Source organism: Pogona vitticeps, chromosome 15, assembly GCF_051106095.1.
Source record: "Pogona vitticeps strain Pit_001003342236 chromosome 15, PviZW2.1, whole genome shotgun sequence".
Taxonomy (NCBI): domain Eukaryota; kingdom Metazoa; phylum Chordata; class Lepidosauria; order Squamata; family Agamidae; genus Pogona; species Pogona vitticeps.
Window position 1 is genome coordinate 3,309,347 of NC_135797.1, and position 14,874 is coordinate 3,324,220.

The window sequence follows — 14,874 nt, forward strand, 5'->3', positions numbered from 1 at the left end:
AGAAATCCAGCCGCCCGCGGCCAAGAGGGGTGGGGTGGGGGGGGTGAGATCATCCTCCAAGCTTTTTTTTTTTCTTGCCCGCCAGCAAAAGCTGGGCCTCGTCCCAGTTGATGGATGAATCTTCCTTTGCTCCCTTTAATTCCTCCTCGCTTCCCTTTGCCAAATCGCAATCAAGAGAGCCAAGGGCGCTCATAAATATTCAACCGGCAGTCCGCTTTCGCTCGGCGCCAGCCTCGGGGCGGGGGGTCCGGCTTCTCCTTCCCCTGGTTGTTCTAGTTTTCCGAAAAGCGCACAACTCCGGGTGGGGGGATCAGGAGGAGAACCTCCTTTCTGCTTGGATCAAGGGAAAGGCCCAGCTCCCTCCTCCTCCTCGGCGTTCTGTGTAGGCAGGCAGGCTGACCAGTTGCTTCTCCGGAGAGGACAGAGAGCAGAAGGGCTTGGCCGTTCAGCACCACGGAGAGCTCCCTTTTCCTATTGTTGGCCTTGGGAACGGCATCGCTCGGCCATGGGTCGGTGGCCTCTTTTGGGGTCTGTGGTCCTTCTCCTCTGCCTGATCGGGGCGGCCGACCGGGGGCTGGTGGCGGCCGACCGCCCCCCGCGAGAATACCCCTTCAAGCACTCTTACCAAGGGCGCGAAAAGGAGCTGGTGAGTAACAGAAACTGCCTTTAGACGTCATCCGGGGAGAAGACAGCAGAGGGCTTGAGGTTGGGTGTTCGAATCCCACGGTTCTTCCTTCCTAGGGGCTGGATCCGACGATCCATCAGGTCCCTCTTCCAGCTCTGCCGTTCTAAGATTATATATTATCATTATTTAAAAGGAGCAAAGAAAATTGGGCAGCCATAGGGGATCTCCCTCCTGCTCCCTTTTTAAGCAGATTTTCTAATGATACAAAACTCCAGGCAGGCACTTCCTTCTGAACCCCGTTTGAAGTTTTAGAAGTCAAAGGCAAAGTGAGTTTGGCGCGTCACACAGACCCTGTCGCTCGGGGTGGGGTAGGGGGGCGCTAGATTTTACTTACTCCAGAGGAGATGCTCAGTTACGACTCTGGCTTAGATTAATAACATGGCGATCTGTCTGTTTCTTCACACTTAGGCACCCGAGAGGGGGAGTTTTCCAGCACCGACTGGTCGCTGATATGGAAAGGAATATTTTTCATGCTTTCTCCAGGTTGCTTTTATCCCCCATTCCATTTGCCACCTGACACACACACACACCCGGCCGCCCCTACTCCAAAGGGCTCAGATTGGTCCGTGTGGCTCTCCTCTCCCCTCCTTTTCTCACGCCAGCCCTGCAAGGGAGGCCAGGTGGAGACCGAAAAAAGGACAGTCCCAAAGCCACTCGGAATCAAACCTTTCCCTTCCACGGTCTCGACAGCACCGTTGTAGGGGGCCCTCGGTCCCCTGCGATTCCCAGTTGTCGAATCCCCCCGAGACATTACAAATAACACGCATCCAGGTTTGCAAGAAGTGGAGCCTCTGTCTACAGGAGCAGTCTATCTCTGAGCACTAGCCTCGGGAAGCAGAAAGGGGCAGCGTGCGGCCACCTCCACGACCAGTGGCTCAAATTTCAGAGCGAGGGTCACATATCCGCACCATTTTTTTTAGTCTGAACTTTACCGGACCCCCATCTAAGGTGCCGAACTTTCTGGCCGAAATAATTCCAATATATACTCTATTTCTTTTCTCTCTCTCTCTCTCTCTGCCACCAGCTGGAAGAATTGCAGGAGGTGCTGGAGAAGCTACAGCATAAGAAAATCACCACTTGGGAGAAGAAATTCAACCAGGTCCCCAAGGTAAGGTTTTGAGGGTCACGGCAGCCTAGCCATCGTCGGGAAGCGCCCGCGGTTTGTATACGTCACATTCAAACCAGGGTGGCGTCCCGTATTTCTGTTGAACAGCTCAGCGTCTCTCTGGCGACCCAGAAACGATGCCCCTCTGACCCACGGAAACAAACAGGAAGAGGCAGTACAGTCTACTGGTGATAGCTGGTGAATACAATTTTGGGGAGATACCATTTCAAAAAGCTCACTGGACGAACACGGGCCCGTTTCTCTCTTTCACCCCGATCCACCTCGCAGGATCGTTGGGAAGAGAGAAAAGCAGAATACACGGGCAACTGATGTATTCCCTTAGCACAGAGGGTAAATCTAATGATTTAAAGCTAGCGGTAGAGCCTCTCTTTCCAGGAGCAGTGTACCTGAGAGCACCAGCCAGCCCAGGAGACCGGATGGGGTTTCGGAGAGATTTTACAGCCATTTCTTCTGAGAGATTTCCTAAGTGTTAAGAACCACCAAAAACCAGGAACCACGTTTCCTTCAAAAAAAATGTTTTTTTCCCGAAAACAACTAATCATTCCATTTTCAATGTGCAGGCGAGGGGCAAAAGCCCCCCGCCAAAGGAGATCCCCCCCCCAGCTTGGAGGGACTTTGAGGCTTAGAGAGGCTTACACGCCTGCATCGGTCCGTGGCCAAAACTGAATTAGTGGACGGAGCTTTCTCTTCGTCTACCTCATCCCGGACGCCTCAAGGGGCATTCAGCACAAGCAGCAAAAATAGACTTTTAAAAAAAAATCCTGGTTCAAGGCAGCCAGGCGCTTATCTGATACCCTGGACAGAGAAACAGAGAGAGAGAGAGAAAAATTAAGTGCTTCATCTCATTGTTAATTTATGGAGTTTGGCAAAGTTTTGTCGGCGAGGGCTTTAAAAGGCAGAAGAAGAAATTGACAGATTCGATTTCGTAACTGGGAGGGCTAAGAAGAGCCTCTGTGGACAGGGGCAGTCTACCGTCTCAACACTGCGGGCCAGTTGCTTTATTAGGGTAACTGGAATGGAAACAGTGGGGGCAGATAAGGAGTCTGATGTTTCTGGGGTGCAGCTAACATTGGTGATAATAGCCAAGGATGATGGGCGTCGTAGTCCAGTATCTGGAAAAGGCCTATTTCCCATCCCTGGTGCAGAATTAATTTTCAGCACAGACACTCTTTCCCTGTATTAATTTTGCTGCCGAGTAAAGCACCATCGTGCTTCTCCGAAAACAATTATTTCTAACACGGGACTTCTGGTTCTGATCGGAACGTTAACGAGCCGTTTGCCTTAATTACACCGCTGTGGTTGCACGATATCCAGAGGCGACGTCTCAGGGGGCAAATCTCGAAATGCTTCTGTTTCGTGATCCCGGACGCAGCTTTAAGAGGGCCGTCTGGACAGCAAGATTAATCAACTCACATTTTAGTTGATTAAGTGGCGACACGGGGCATTTTCTCATATGAAAAACCAGACGCCCGTCTGTTGTTTTTTTAAGGGTTCTTTCAGCTTGGCTGTGACAGTAAGAAGGATTTTTTAAAAAAACAGAACCAATTAAAGGAATCATTTTGTCTCATCCGTCACGGGCATGGTTTTTATTTAAATCTGGCGAGCCCGCGGGCCGTTTCGTGCTCTCCAAAGGGCACGGATATTGAAGCCTCGATGCGGTGGAACATAATTAAATTATCACTGATTAGTTCAAAGATGGGCCATTTGTCAGCCAGAGAAAGGGTGGACTTTAGAAGGTGGAGGACTTAAATTCTGACAGGGGAGAGCCGAGTTCGAATTCATGCGGTGTTTAAAAAGGCCATGATCTATCACAAGGAGATGTTGCTGGTCTACAATAAGGATCCAGAGAGAAAATAAGATAGAAATATAATACATCAAACTTGCGTTGTAGTTGAGAGTCGTCATAAATATTAGATTCCCAGTCAAGACCTGGAACTTTTGGTACAGTATTTATATCCCAGCCCTCTCTCCTGGGGGGAAAGACTTACAAATCCTGTTCTGGTCGAACAAACAGCCCCACAAAGTAGATCAGACAGAGAGACGGCAAGCCAGCGTCACAGCTGAGAGCGAGGATTTGAACCCGGGACACCCCACCCCTAAGCACCGTCTAACACTCCAAACCCAAAGGCAGGATTTGCTGGACGAACCATTGCTGGCATTTGCAAAGCTGGCTCAGGGGACGACAGAAACGGCTAATTCCTGTCCCGATCCAATCGGCGAGGTGGCCAGAGCACTCCAAAACCCATCATCCACAGCTAAGAAGGGCCGTGCAGAGGACGATGGGCACTGTTGTCCAGCCACGGCTGAAATGTTCCACCGCCTGTGTTCTAACCACTAGAACATGGGCGTTCTAACCACTAGACCACCCTGCTTCCTAGCCCTGATTTCTCCCAACCTCCCCACCCACCCGAGAAAAATGGTCTATTCGCCCAGCAAAACAAGGGGGAAAGGAGCCAGGATTTTGGGGGTTCAAGGTGCTAACCCTTCCACCCTTTTCCTTGCAGTGCTCTTTCGGGGACCCCTGTGCGGTCAGGAAAGGCGCCCGGATCGGGAAGCTGTGCGACTGCCCCCGCGGATCCGCCTGCAACGCCTTCCTCCTCAAGTGCTTGTGAGGATGATGGGCTACGTTGCCGCGCCGTCCCTCCACACTCGCCCCCCTGCAGCCCGGCAGCAGCAGCATCCTTCCTGTTAGGAGCATCGGCCCCAGGAGCAGAAGGGAGGGAGGGGGAGAGAGAAGAGAGATCCTGGAGAAAGGGGCCAAGCCTTGGATGCAATAAAAGAGAGCCTTTGAGCATGCACAGAGTGCTTTTTAAAATTGTTGTTGTTATTAACTTCAGCGCGTGAAATCTTTGGAGCAGAGGATGCTACGTCTGTGGCTAACTGAGATGAAGGCAGGCAGGCAGGCCGCGACCCTAACTAAGGACAGGATGATGGGATATTTTGATTCCCCCAGAGTCAAACTCCTCTTCTCTGTCTTGGGGACCCAACACTAAACAGCGCAACAGAAGCTGCAAGGTTTCCTAGCAGAGGGACAGAAAAGGGGTGCTGCTCCAGATATTCGTAGACTACAACACCCATTACCTTTCACACTTGGCTCAGCTCTTGGGATTTGTAGTCCAACCTCCCCAGAAGAACTCCCCCCCATCCCCAGAAGGCCTTTCATCTGAGGCAACACAGCTCTTTAAGTTGCAATCCGCTCCCCCCCATGAAACCTCCAGCTTCAGAGGCAGTCTACCTCTGAAAACCAGTCCCCCCCCACGGGACCACATGAGAAGGGGGCGCCGTGTCCCTCAGGCTCTGCCCGCCAGCTTCCTGGGGGTTTGTGGTTGGGTCCTGTGAGGGACAGGACGATGGATCACATAGTCCTAGGGTCTCACAACACACAAAAGTCCACAACACAGAAAAACCAAACGAAGACACACGCAGTTCTCCTTTGGGGCGTCTCTGGATCCCAGCTCCCCTCCACATCACCCAGGACAGCCAATCACCAAGGATGATGGGATTTGTTGGACTAAATAACCCCCATCATCCATGGCAACGGCTGGGGCTAAGCAGAGATACGGTTACCATATTAAACCGGCAGAATGAGTCATGTAAGTGCGCCACTGGAGAATGTGCATAACATAAATCCAAAATAATAATAATGATAATGATAATGATAACAATACTACTACTACTACTACTACTACTACTACTACTACTACTACTACTACTACTACTACTACTACTAATAATAATAATAATAATAATAATAATAATAATAATAATAATAATAAATAAATAAATAAAAAACACCGGGAAACCCTTAGGTCCAATCCCCAGTTCCTGGCACACATTTTAACTGGCTTTCTTGCTTCCTGTCCCCCCCCCTTTTATGGTTTCCCCAAAACTTCACGTTTCTCTCTTAGAGGATCCCAGCCCCGTCCAGACCTTCAAGCAAATCACAGCAAAGGCAGGAGGGGTTTCGTTACTTCCAGAAAGCCACGGTATCTTCCACTGGAACGCTTTTAATCAAATTCAAGTTTTGTACAGAGCCGTGAGAAAGGTCGCTGGGTTTAGGGGGTGCCGGACCGAGGCTGGAAAAGGGGTCTCCTTCCTGTCCCTGGGTGCCCATCGGGGCCTCATCCTGACAAGACCGAGGGGGGGGGAAAACCAGCGCGGGGCCAAGAGGGAACGGATAACACTGTTGGGAGAGGTAAAAATGACGAACGGATGCAGTTCTCAGTCTGACCGCCGAGAGAAACACTGAATAAGGGTTTGCCACGGCTTAACTACCACAGTCACGATCCGAGCGCGGCCTTGCGCCGTCTCAGATGGAGCAGGGCTCCTCGCTGACCAGAGAGGGGCAAAGCGTCTTGGAGACGGACGGGATCCCCGCCTGCCTTTTTCCGTTAGAGTCCCGTCGCCGCTTCCGCTGGGTTTCCCGCGCGGGCAGGAGCGTCCGGCCGCTCAGATGGATTCAATCTGTTTGCGCACTTTTTCCAGGGCCTTGCGGTCGAGGACCCGCTGGCGGCAGACCACCAGCAGGGCGAAGAGGGCTGCCGCCCCCAGCATCGCCCCCTCGAACTTCCAGAAGAGCCGGGCTTCCATGTCCGCGGAACGGCAGCTGTGAGGAGAGGGAAAACAGCGGTGCGCGTGTGTGAACGTGGTGGTGTCTGAGGGAGCCCACACCTACGCACACGGGCGAGCGCAGAGACAGACACGCTTCCCGAGAATCACTGCGCCATCAGGCGGGTGGGGGGGAACGGCAGGGATTTTTAGAGGGTCCCCGGAACTCAGCTCCCCAAGACCCCACCGGAAAACGAAAAGAAGGCCAGACGCACGTCTAAATTTGTGCGCTCCTGCGTTCTCTTTCACACAACCTCCGATCCCTGAATGACAGGCAGATTGTGGAGTCCACATGATGAGAACAAGAGACATCTCTTAAAAGAACGACAAAATGAGGGCGCACAGAAGCACAACACTGGGAGAGACGCGGTCCAAAGCGTGGCCCCGTCGCATGCCATCGCTTCCTCGTGGGGCAAAGCTCATTTCTACACCACAGTTTTCTACATTTTTTCAAAGCACCACATTGCCGCCCCACTGTAGCTCTGGCCACCGATCCCAGCTCTGCATGCCGAAATCCTCTGGATCTTGCGAACGTTTTGATCCTCACTCTACTCCCCATGCTTTCCCTCCTGAAACTCGAGCAATTTGTATTTCAAAAGCCCTTAGCAGAACCCTTCGGTCCGAGGTTAAAGCCAGCTCGCTATAGAAGACAACCTGGAGATACGAAATGCTTCCGCAAAGCACCGATACAGATTCGCTTTCAATTCCCATTCATCTCGAAGATCAATAAAATCAACCCAGCCAAAGCGAAAGGCTGGAGACAGGACATCAGAGCCTCGAGGACCATTTCCCCACTCTATAAATGGGGCCCCACATTTCTGCCCCCCATACCTCTTGAATTCGCCTTTCTTGGAAGCGCTGCAGTTAATCTGCTCCACAAAGCCAGTCACGCTGCATTCCGGCATCGTTTTCTACAAGCAAGAGAAGAGGCGAGTTAAAAACCCAGCCACTTACTTACTTATTTGCTTGTTTTTAATTGTGTGTTTGTTTTATCGGCCACCTTTTTCCTGATAAGGGGACCCAAGGAGGCCCACAATATAAAAAAAAATACAGAATTAACATCATAACAAATTAAGCATTGAAACAAAGTTAAACTGTATGCTAATTTAAAAAGGACTGAAAAATTAAAAGTAAACACTAACAACTATCTAAACTTTTAAAAGGCACTTATTTGTCTGTGTTTAGAAAAAAGTATCAATGTTCCTATTTATAATCTTAAGAATAATCCTCTTGGAACTGCAAAGCTGAAAGGGAGAATGATGAGGACTAGAATCTTAAATGTTTGGTCTGTAAAAAGGAGGACAGCCCAACGTCCTAAATACTCAGACAAAGGGAACAAAGAACTGGCTCAGCGGAAAGCATCCTTTTATACACTTAAATATCCAGACATGTGCAAGCAGCTCTCATTGGTAAGTTTTTATATCAATGGTCCCCAAGCTTAGGTGCCCTCTGATGTTCTTGGACTACAACTCCCAGTAGCCTTCACCACAGACGGTAATGGTCAGGATTTCTGGGAGATGTAGTCCAAGAACACCTGGGTCTCACGAGGTGGGAGCCACTGGTTAATACACTCCAGTTCTCATGCTGGTGGGTCAGATCTCCTCCCAGTTCCCTCCCCTTTGGCAACCCCATGGTCTCCCACTAACGGCTCTCCAGGCAGAGGTGCACGTACCGCCTGAAAGCTCGTGCAGGGGCCGCACTCCACCGTCACCACAAAGTCGCCCGTCCGCCAACACGGCGTGGTCCCCAGCACGCTCACTGCAAGAAACCAAGGGGGTTAAAATAAGTTCCCATCTCACTGGCTAAGCCAATGTGTTCCTTGCATGATTATGCTAGAGAGAGCGCTGTAGCGCTATGGAGCTGTCTCTAACTTGAAAGGATGAATGAAATAAGGAAATGAATGAGGACACGGGTGAGATTTAGAAATCCGCCATCCACGTTTTCAAGAGATGAAGGTTAGGCCACTGATTCCCAACTTTGGGTCCTCAGATGTTCTCAGACTACAACTCCCAGAAGCCTTTTCACCACCAGCTGTACCGGCCAGGATTTCTGGGAGTTGTAGTGTGAGAATATCTGGGGAGCCCAGGTTGGGGAGCAACTGGGCGAAGCAGCCATCCGGACGGCATATCTTTCCATCCTTCCCAAGCCATCCACGTTTTGGCCCAGCGATGCCTCACTGTCTCGGAGTGGGGAGGTGGAAGCTAACAGCACAAAACACACAATGCCGAAACAAAATGTTTTCTCACCTGGATTCTTCCCGTTGTTTTCGAAAGCCACCTCTGCCAACCTACAGACGGGCAGGAAAATAGAAAAATGACACCATAAATTAAGTGAGATAATTCATTCAAGAAATAAGGGCTGCCGGCCATTAAATTTCTGAGGGTGTTACAGCCTTGGATTCACTTGCTTTGAATTCTTCATTCCCACTTTTCCCCCATTTCCGTCACGTTTTTTAAAAAACTGTACCACTGAAGGGAGCACTTATCTTTCACAAGCTGCTAAAACGTCATTTTATTTATTTACCCGCCGCCTTTCTGCCCAGAGGAGACCCAAGGCGGCTCACAACAACCCTACAAAAATAACAAGAGTTTTTATTTTATTTTATGGGTAAAAATAACAATATTAAACTGTTGTCCATAAAGAGGGGGGGGGCGAAACCCCATTAAACCCAGTTTTAAAAATCTGGAGCTATAAAACGGATCCCAGATCTCCCTTCGTGCCAAGACCCCCCCCCCAAACAAAGACTTGTGCTACTGGGCAAGAAAAGGGCCTTTTCAGCTGGGGTTGAGGGGTGGGGGGCAAATCTAGATAAAAGAAACAGTCCAAAGAACTCAGTGCATTAAACAGACTCTTAAAATCTAAATTGGAGGCAGGCTATAGAAAATTCAAAATTAATCTGTTAGGCACTGTCCTTAAATTTCTCTTCTCTCTCTCTCGATTTCTGGTGGATCAGAGACCAGAGAGAGAGAGAGAGAGACAGAGACACACATATAGGCTGCCAAGGTGGCGCCTTCTTGGCCTGCGGGACTACAAAGCCCATCACACCCAGCAGCACCCGCAGCAGGGCCTTGGGGGGCGTGGGGGACGATGGGAGGTGTAGTTCTAACCTACCTGGAAGGCCTCTGGCCTGAGGGGGTGGGTGGGTGAATTGTCTGGAGGGGGGGATTTAAGGGAGATGTTGATGGACTACAACGCCCATCACCCCGCCCTTTCCTGATGGGAGTGGTAGTCCAGCGACTTCTGGAGGGCCAGCCCCGGCTCAGAAACACACACACACACACACACACACCATAGCGGGAGGAGGCCGCCCCCCCAAAAAAGATTTTCCCCCCCGCCCTTACCCGGGGCCGCCCAAGAGGAACCCCCAAAACGCCGCCACCGCCAGCCGCCCTCCCGGCCCCATGGCTTCGCCGGCGCGCACTTCCGCCCTCACTCGCGGTGTACTCTGGGAGGCGGGGAGGGGTCAGTGGACGTGCTGCTGCGCACGCGTCACGCGAAGAGAAAGCGGTTCGGTGGGAGGAGCCCACACTTGGGCGTATAGAGCACAGTCTATGCACTCGCATTGATTTCCGGTTCACGTTCGCAGCGGACGGGGGAAAGGAGAGAGAGGAAAAAGGCCTCCATATGCGGGGCCGGAGGGGCTTAAGAGGGCGTTTGTAGCCGAAGAAAGGTCCCCACCTGCCCTTCTTGTGGCCAAAAACCCAAACAACCCGCCATGACTCCCACTAAGCCCTTTTATCAGAACTGTGCAGGTCTGTTCTTGGACTGCAACCCCCCCAGGGAGTCATGGTCCCACCCTACCTCCAAAAAAAGCCCAACCTCTACCTCTTTGGCTTCCATGGTTCTTTCCCTTCTCATCCCTAGCCTGTTGAGAAACACTTCCCCGCAGGTGCGATTCAACAGGTAAGCAGAGACCAGTGGAACACCTCCCCTGTTGAACTTCCGACTTTTCACCTCTGCAGTCCATTCCAGGGTCGCTCTTCGGCTTTTCAGGGGCAAGACGGGAGCCCCCTCCACTCCCACAAACACCCACCCCCGGGAGAAACCCATGGGCCCCCTTGGGGGGGGGGGGGGTCAGGTGCCTGGCACAGCACACCCACGGATGGCCCTGACCTTCCTCTGCTCCAGGTATTGGGGATGATGCCTGAAAGATCAGCCTCTCGAGAAGGCTGCTACGGGCGCTTTCCGAGCGGATCCCTGTCGATTTTAACTGGGGCTTCGTCCACCGGAGGTCCGGTTAAACCCCCGGCCTCCCCCCTTCAGTGGATCTGCTGAAAGTCTGAAGCTCGTTCCCGTTAACGAAACCATCAGCCTACTTCAGGCAGGAACTCTATAAACAACTGGACAGAGGAGACATCCCGTTTTTTCTGATTTCCGTTGTTTCCTTATCTCCTGGACGGAGGGGGAAAAACGCCACGGCACAGAACACAGAGTGGGGTTTTCGTTTTTATATACAAGACACATTTATCCATTAAATTTAGAACACAGTACAAAAAAAAAACACTTCAACTAATTAATCTTACAACGCTGTTCATATCAATTACTGTTCTTATTCCTAATAATAAAGGATCGGGGGGGCACTGTAGGAAGGCGGAAAGGGTATTCCAGCTGTTGTCTCCTTTGGATCCGCCGGGGGGGGGGGGAGAAGAGGAACAGGGTCATTTCTGGCAAAGGGGGGAGGGTGCAGGGGAGAGGAAGGTAAGAGAAGGAGTAAAAGGAGTAGAAAACAAAAGCAAAAACAAAACAAAAAAAGGCCCCTACGGCTGAACGGCTCGTAATTTGAATGAATGCAGAGGAGAAATAAACAGAGAAAAGGAAGGAAAGGTTGGGGGGGGGAAATGAAAGATACAAATTCTATATTACATACAATAGGGGGAAGGTGGCTGGGAAGAGGAGGGAAAGAGTGCAGGATCTGGCCGGCCGGGCCGGCTGGCGCTGGAGGGCCGTGCCGTGGGGAAGGGGGGGGGGGAGAGGACTCTTCCAAACCCTCCCCCTCCAGGTGGTGGTTGGGGGGGAGGGACAGAGGTCTTCCTTCTTGCTTCGGTCGCCGTCGCTCTTCGATCCGTCTCTCGGTGGAAGTGTGGAGGAGCCGCCTCGAAGCCTCTCTCCGCTCTCGCTCAGTTGGCGCCCCAGTTGTAGCTGTTGTAGGCCGACTTGTTGGCCTGGGATTTCTGCGGGATGGAGTTCCCTTGGTTGCGCTGGCCGGTGCCGCTCTGGGGTGGGCAAGTTGGGGGTGGGGTGGGGGGGGAACAGGGGACACAAAGAGAAAAAACCAAAAAAAAAGGTTGACCGTCGGCCAGAAGCCACCCTTGATCCTCAGGTTTCTCCCTGGCCTGAAGAGGCGTTTTAACACAATACAGTGGCGCCTCGCAAGACAAATGTAATTCGTTCCGTGAGAATCGCTGTCTTGCGAAAAAATTGTCTTGTGAGGTTCCCTATGGGGAATGAAATTTATTCATTTTGCGAGGCATCGGTCTTGGGGGGGGAAACGTCTTGCGAAGCATGGCCATAGAAGAAACCGTCTTGCGAGGCACCATAGCGATCACAAAAACCAATCGTCTTGCGGGTTTTTCATCCCGCGAGGCATTCGTCTTGCGAGGCACCACTGTAATTCAGCAAAAAAAGCTCTTTACCGTTGTCGCTAGGTGGGTAGCAGGGAGCTCGAGACTCAAAAACCCAAACGGATCCGTTGCCAACGGCCCTAGTCTCCCAGGAGAACCCAGTTCAGGGTTTCGGCGTCTCTGCTCTAAAGGAGTGGTTTCCCAAATCTGTGTTCCCCTCCCCCAAGATGTTCTTGGACTACCACTCCCAGAAGCCTTCACCGCTAGCTGGGCTGGCTAGGGTGTCCGGGGGTTGTCGTCTGGGGACCCACGACGGGGAAGCACCAGCACAGAAGGGGGAGAGAAACCCAGACCGTCGCGTCAGCTGCAAGGAAGGAAGCGAAACAAGCTGCCATCAGCACCTCCACCGAACACTAAACGGTACCGTTTCGGTTTGCGGTGCAAGGCCCTTCGGGAGCTTCTTCAAAACCAGGGCTGAAATAAAACACGGGTGCGCAGTTGCGCCCCACTGCACGGAAATGTCAGGTTCAAAAGGGGACCGGGACCGTCAGAGCATCTCTCGAGATTTAAGCCGTGCAAGGGGGCCATCTCAAGACGAGGGTTCATCCTTCGCTTGAAGGATGGGCAACGGGGTGGCCCTCTGGATGGACAGCTGCTCCCATCGTCCTTCACAAATGGCTAAGGCAAGGGCTGATGGGAACTGGAGTCAGCCTTGGGAGCGCCACGCCTGGCCTAGCTGTGCGAGACACTTGTTTTTTGCTTTGAACTAGGAGACTTCCCTTCATTTGAGCTCCTGAGCCTGAGAGACAGGAGGTCTGAGTCAAGCGGTGCATTTTATGACCTGCTTTTTTTCTAGAATTTTAGAAATCTCCAAGGGTGGCGGTCAGATTTGGGAGGCACGGGCTTGCCAGAGGGCCAGACTCTCAATTTCAAGCTTCCCCAGCCAAACACCCCACAGATATTATCAACGACACAGCCTGTCGGCTTCCACCATGGGAGAGCTACCAGCCCCAAACAGCTGGAGGGCCTCAGCTGAGGAAGGGCTCCTGTCGCCCCGAGAAGGGCCTGCCGTTAACCCTCTCTCGCCAGGGCTTAGCAAGCTTCCTTTCTTCTGGACCAAGGATCCATCAAAGGCTGCGCCGCCCCCTCCGAAAGGAGATGCATCTGACTGCAGGATCATCTCCAGTGTGTTGTTGGTTTTATATAAAAAACACTTTAAATTCTTCTTCAAAAAGAAAAACACGGGGTGAATCATACCCACCCCTCGGCCAGAGAAGCAGCCTTGAGGAAAGGGGACAAAATGTTCCATCGGTCTCCCTCCCTGGCAGAAGATACGGGGGGGGGGGGTGTCTCGCCTCCAAGAACCTCTGCCTTCACAGGACCCTTTGGTAATATTTGGAGAGTGCCAGAACTAGGTAAGAAATAGGGAGGCCGACACAGCCGGGGGGGGGGGGGGCTGTGGTCCCTGTCTGCGTCCATGGCTACGTTTACACCCACTGTTGGTCAGTCTATCATGCCTGCCTGTTTGTCTGCCTCCCACCCACCCTCAGCTCCTTCCTTCCTTCCATCCATATCAACACTTCCTTCCATCATCATCTCCTTCCTTCCTTCCCTCCTGTTTTTCTCTCTCCCCCCCCCCCCCCCGTCTGGTGACAGAGTCCTACTCTGGGCAGCTAACAGCAGGGATGCTGGCGAGGGGTTGGCTCTAAGTCTGAGTCTTTGGTACCAAGACCCTCTTAAAAACAAGCTTCTTTCCCCCCTCAAAAAAAGGACCGGGTGGGTGGGCTCAGAATCGGTCCGAGTCACGGTGCGACTGAAGTCTGACTTGAGAGCAAGTCCCATGACTCTGGCTATCAGCAATAAAAGGGGATAACAAGCCACCCGACAAACACAAACACCCAGTTAATAAAAATGGATGGAAATCGCTCCAGAGGCAGTGGCAGACAAAACCTCACGTCTTTGCAAAAATATTAAAAATGGGGGGGGGGGGGGGAGATGGTACCAAAGGCCTCTTTCACAAAAGCTCAGCTTTCACCTGTTCCTGAACGCCTGGGGTGTGAGGGATCGGAGCAAGAGGCAGTGGAGGGCTGGGGGGCGGGAGAGCACAATGCCGGGCATTAAGACGTTCGCCTTTCTGAGAGGGTCGTTACCTGGTCTTCCTGCCGGCTTGGGAAGTATAGTATCGGCTGCAAATGGTTTAGGAAGGTGGAGGCAGGCCGAGGATATGGAAGATAGAAGGAGACGTTAGGGCAGCCCCCCCCACGGGGCCAGGTGTGCGAGGAGGTGGTGATGGAGGAGGGAGGGAGGAGGGAGATGGGATGATGGACCAAGGACGCTGGAACGGGAGAAGCCTTACCCAAGCTCGGGACGACCCGGAAGCAAGAGGGGGTCCCGGCACAAGCCGGGCAAGAACTTTTGCTGGGCCTGCGGGCGTGACCTGGACGCCACTCCGTGTCTCCATGCTTATGGGGTCGGAGGAGAAAGGGGGACCTGGAGACGTAAAGGAGGGCCAGGATTTTGGGGGTGGTGGGAGGGGGGGCGGGTTTCCGTCCTTACCTGTCCATCCTGCTGCAGGTGGTGGTGCAAGATCTGGGAGTGGGCCTGCTGATGGGGGGTCAGGATGTGCATGAACGGGGCGGGCGGATAGGCCGCCGCCGTGGCGGGGTTGATGGGGCCGCCGCTGCCCAGGGCCGACGGCAGGTTGAACGAGGCTGCCGGAGTCCCGGTGTGGAATCCCTGCTTCTCGAAAGACTGCTGCTGGGGGCAAAAGAGAACGTTTGAGGGCGACGGACAGACCCCCCCACACACACACGCAAACACACCAGATGGCGCTTGTCCGTCTGTTGCCTTCTTGTGCTGAAGGCCCCTCCGGTCATGCAACACCACCAGTGCAA

General features: G+C 52.6%; 3 protein-coding genes across 19 annotated transcripts in view; 1 reads left to right on the top strand and 2 right to left on the bottom strand.

The window, feature by feature from the left end:
• Positions 1-68: 68 nt before the first annotated feature.
• Positions 69-4,609, top strand: LOC110088479 (cocaine- and amphetamine-regulated transcript protein). The gene is made up of 3 exons (XM_020810792.3): positions 69-646; positions 1,710-1,793; positions 4,316-4,609. Exons 1-3 carry the CDS (start codon positions 506-508, stop codon positions 4,421-4,423), a joined length of 333 nt encoding a protein of 110 aa, XP_020666451.1. The 5' UTR covers positions 69-505; the 3' UTR covers positions 4,424-4,609.
• A 1,164-nt stretch (positions 4,610-5,773) lies between these two features.
• On the bottom strand, positions 5,774-9,879 carry JTB (jumping translocation breakpoint). The gene is made up of 5 exons (XM_072984421.2): positions 9,761-9,879; positions 8,666-8,706; positions 8,092-8,177; positions 7,251-7,330; positions 5,774-6,417 (listed from the first exon to the last, which is right to left on the bottom strand). The coding sequence occupies exons 1-5, from the start codon at positions 9,820-9,822 to the stop codon at positions 6,261-6,263; spliced, it is 426 nt and encodes a 141-aa protein (XP_072840522.2). The 5' UTR covers positions 9,823-9,879; the 3' UTR covers positions 5,774-6,260.
• A 973-nt stretch (positions 9,880-10,852) lies between these two features.
• Positions 10,853-14,874, bottom strand: part of UBAP2L (ubiquitin associated protein 2 like) — a 35,074-nt gene continuing 31,052 nt past the window's right edge. For 6 of the 17 annotated variants that reach the window (XM_072984363.2, XM_072984357.2, XM_072984353.2 and 3 more), the window contains 3 exons: positions 14,537-14,737; positions 14,131-14,166; positions 10,853-11,632 (listed from right to left, as the gene is read on the bottom strand). In XM_072984363.2, coding sequence (XP_072840464.2) covers positions 11,537-11,632; positions 14,131-14,166; positions 14,537-14,737 — 333 coding nt within the window. In that variant the 3' untranslated portion in view covers positions 10,853-11,536. The remainder of the gene's footprint in view (positions 11,633-14,130; positions 14,167-14,536; positions 14,738-14,874) is intronic. The other 11 variants (XM_072984365.2, XM_072984360.2, XM_072984356.2 and 8 more) reach the window with 4 other exon arrangements.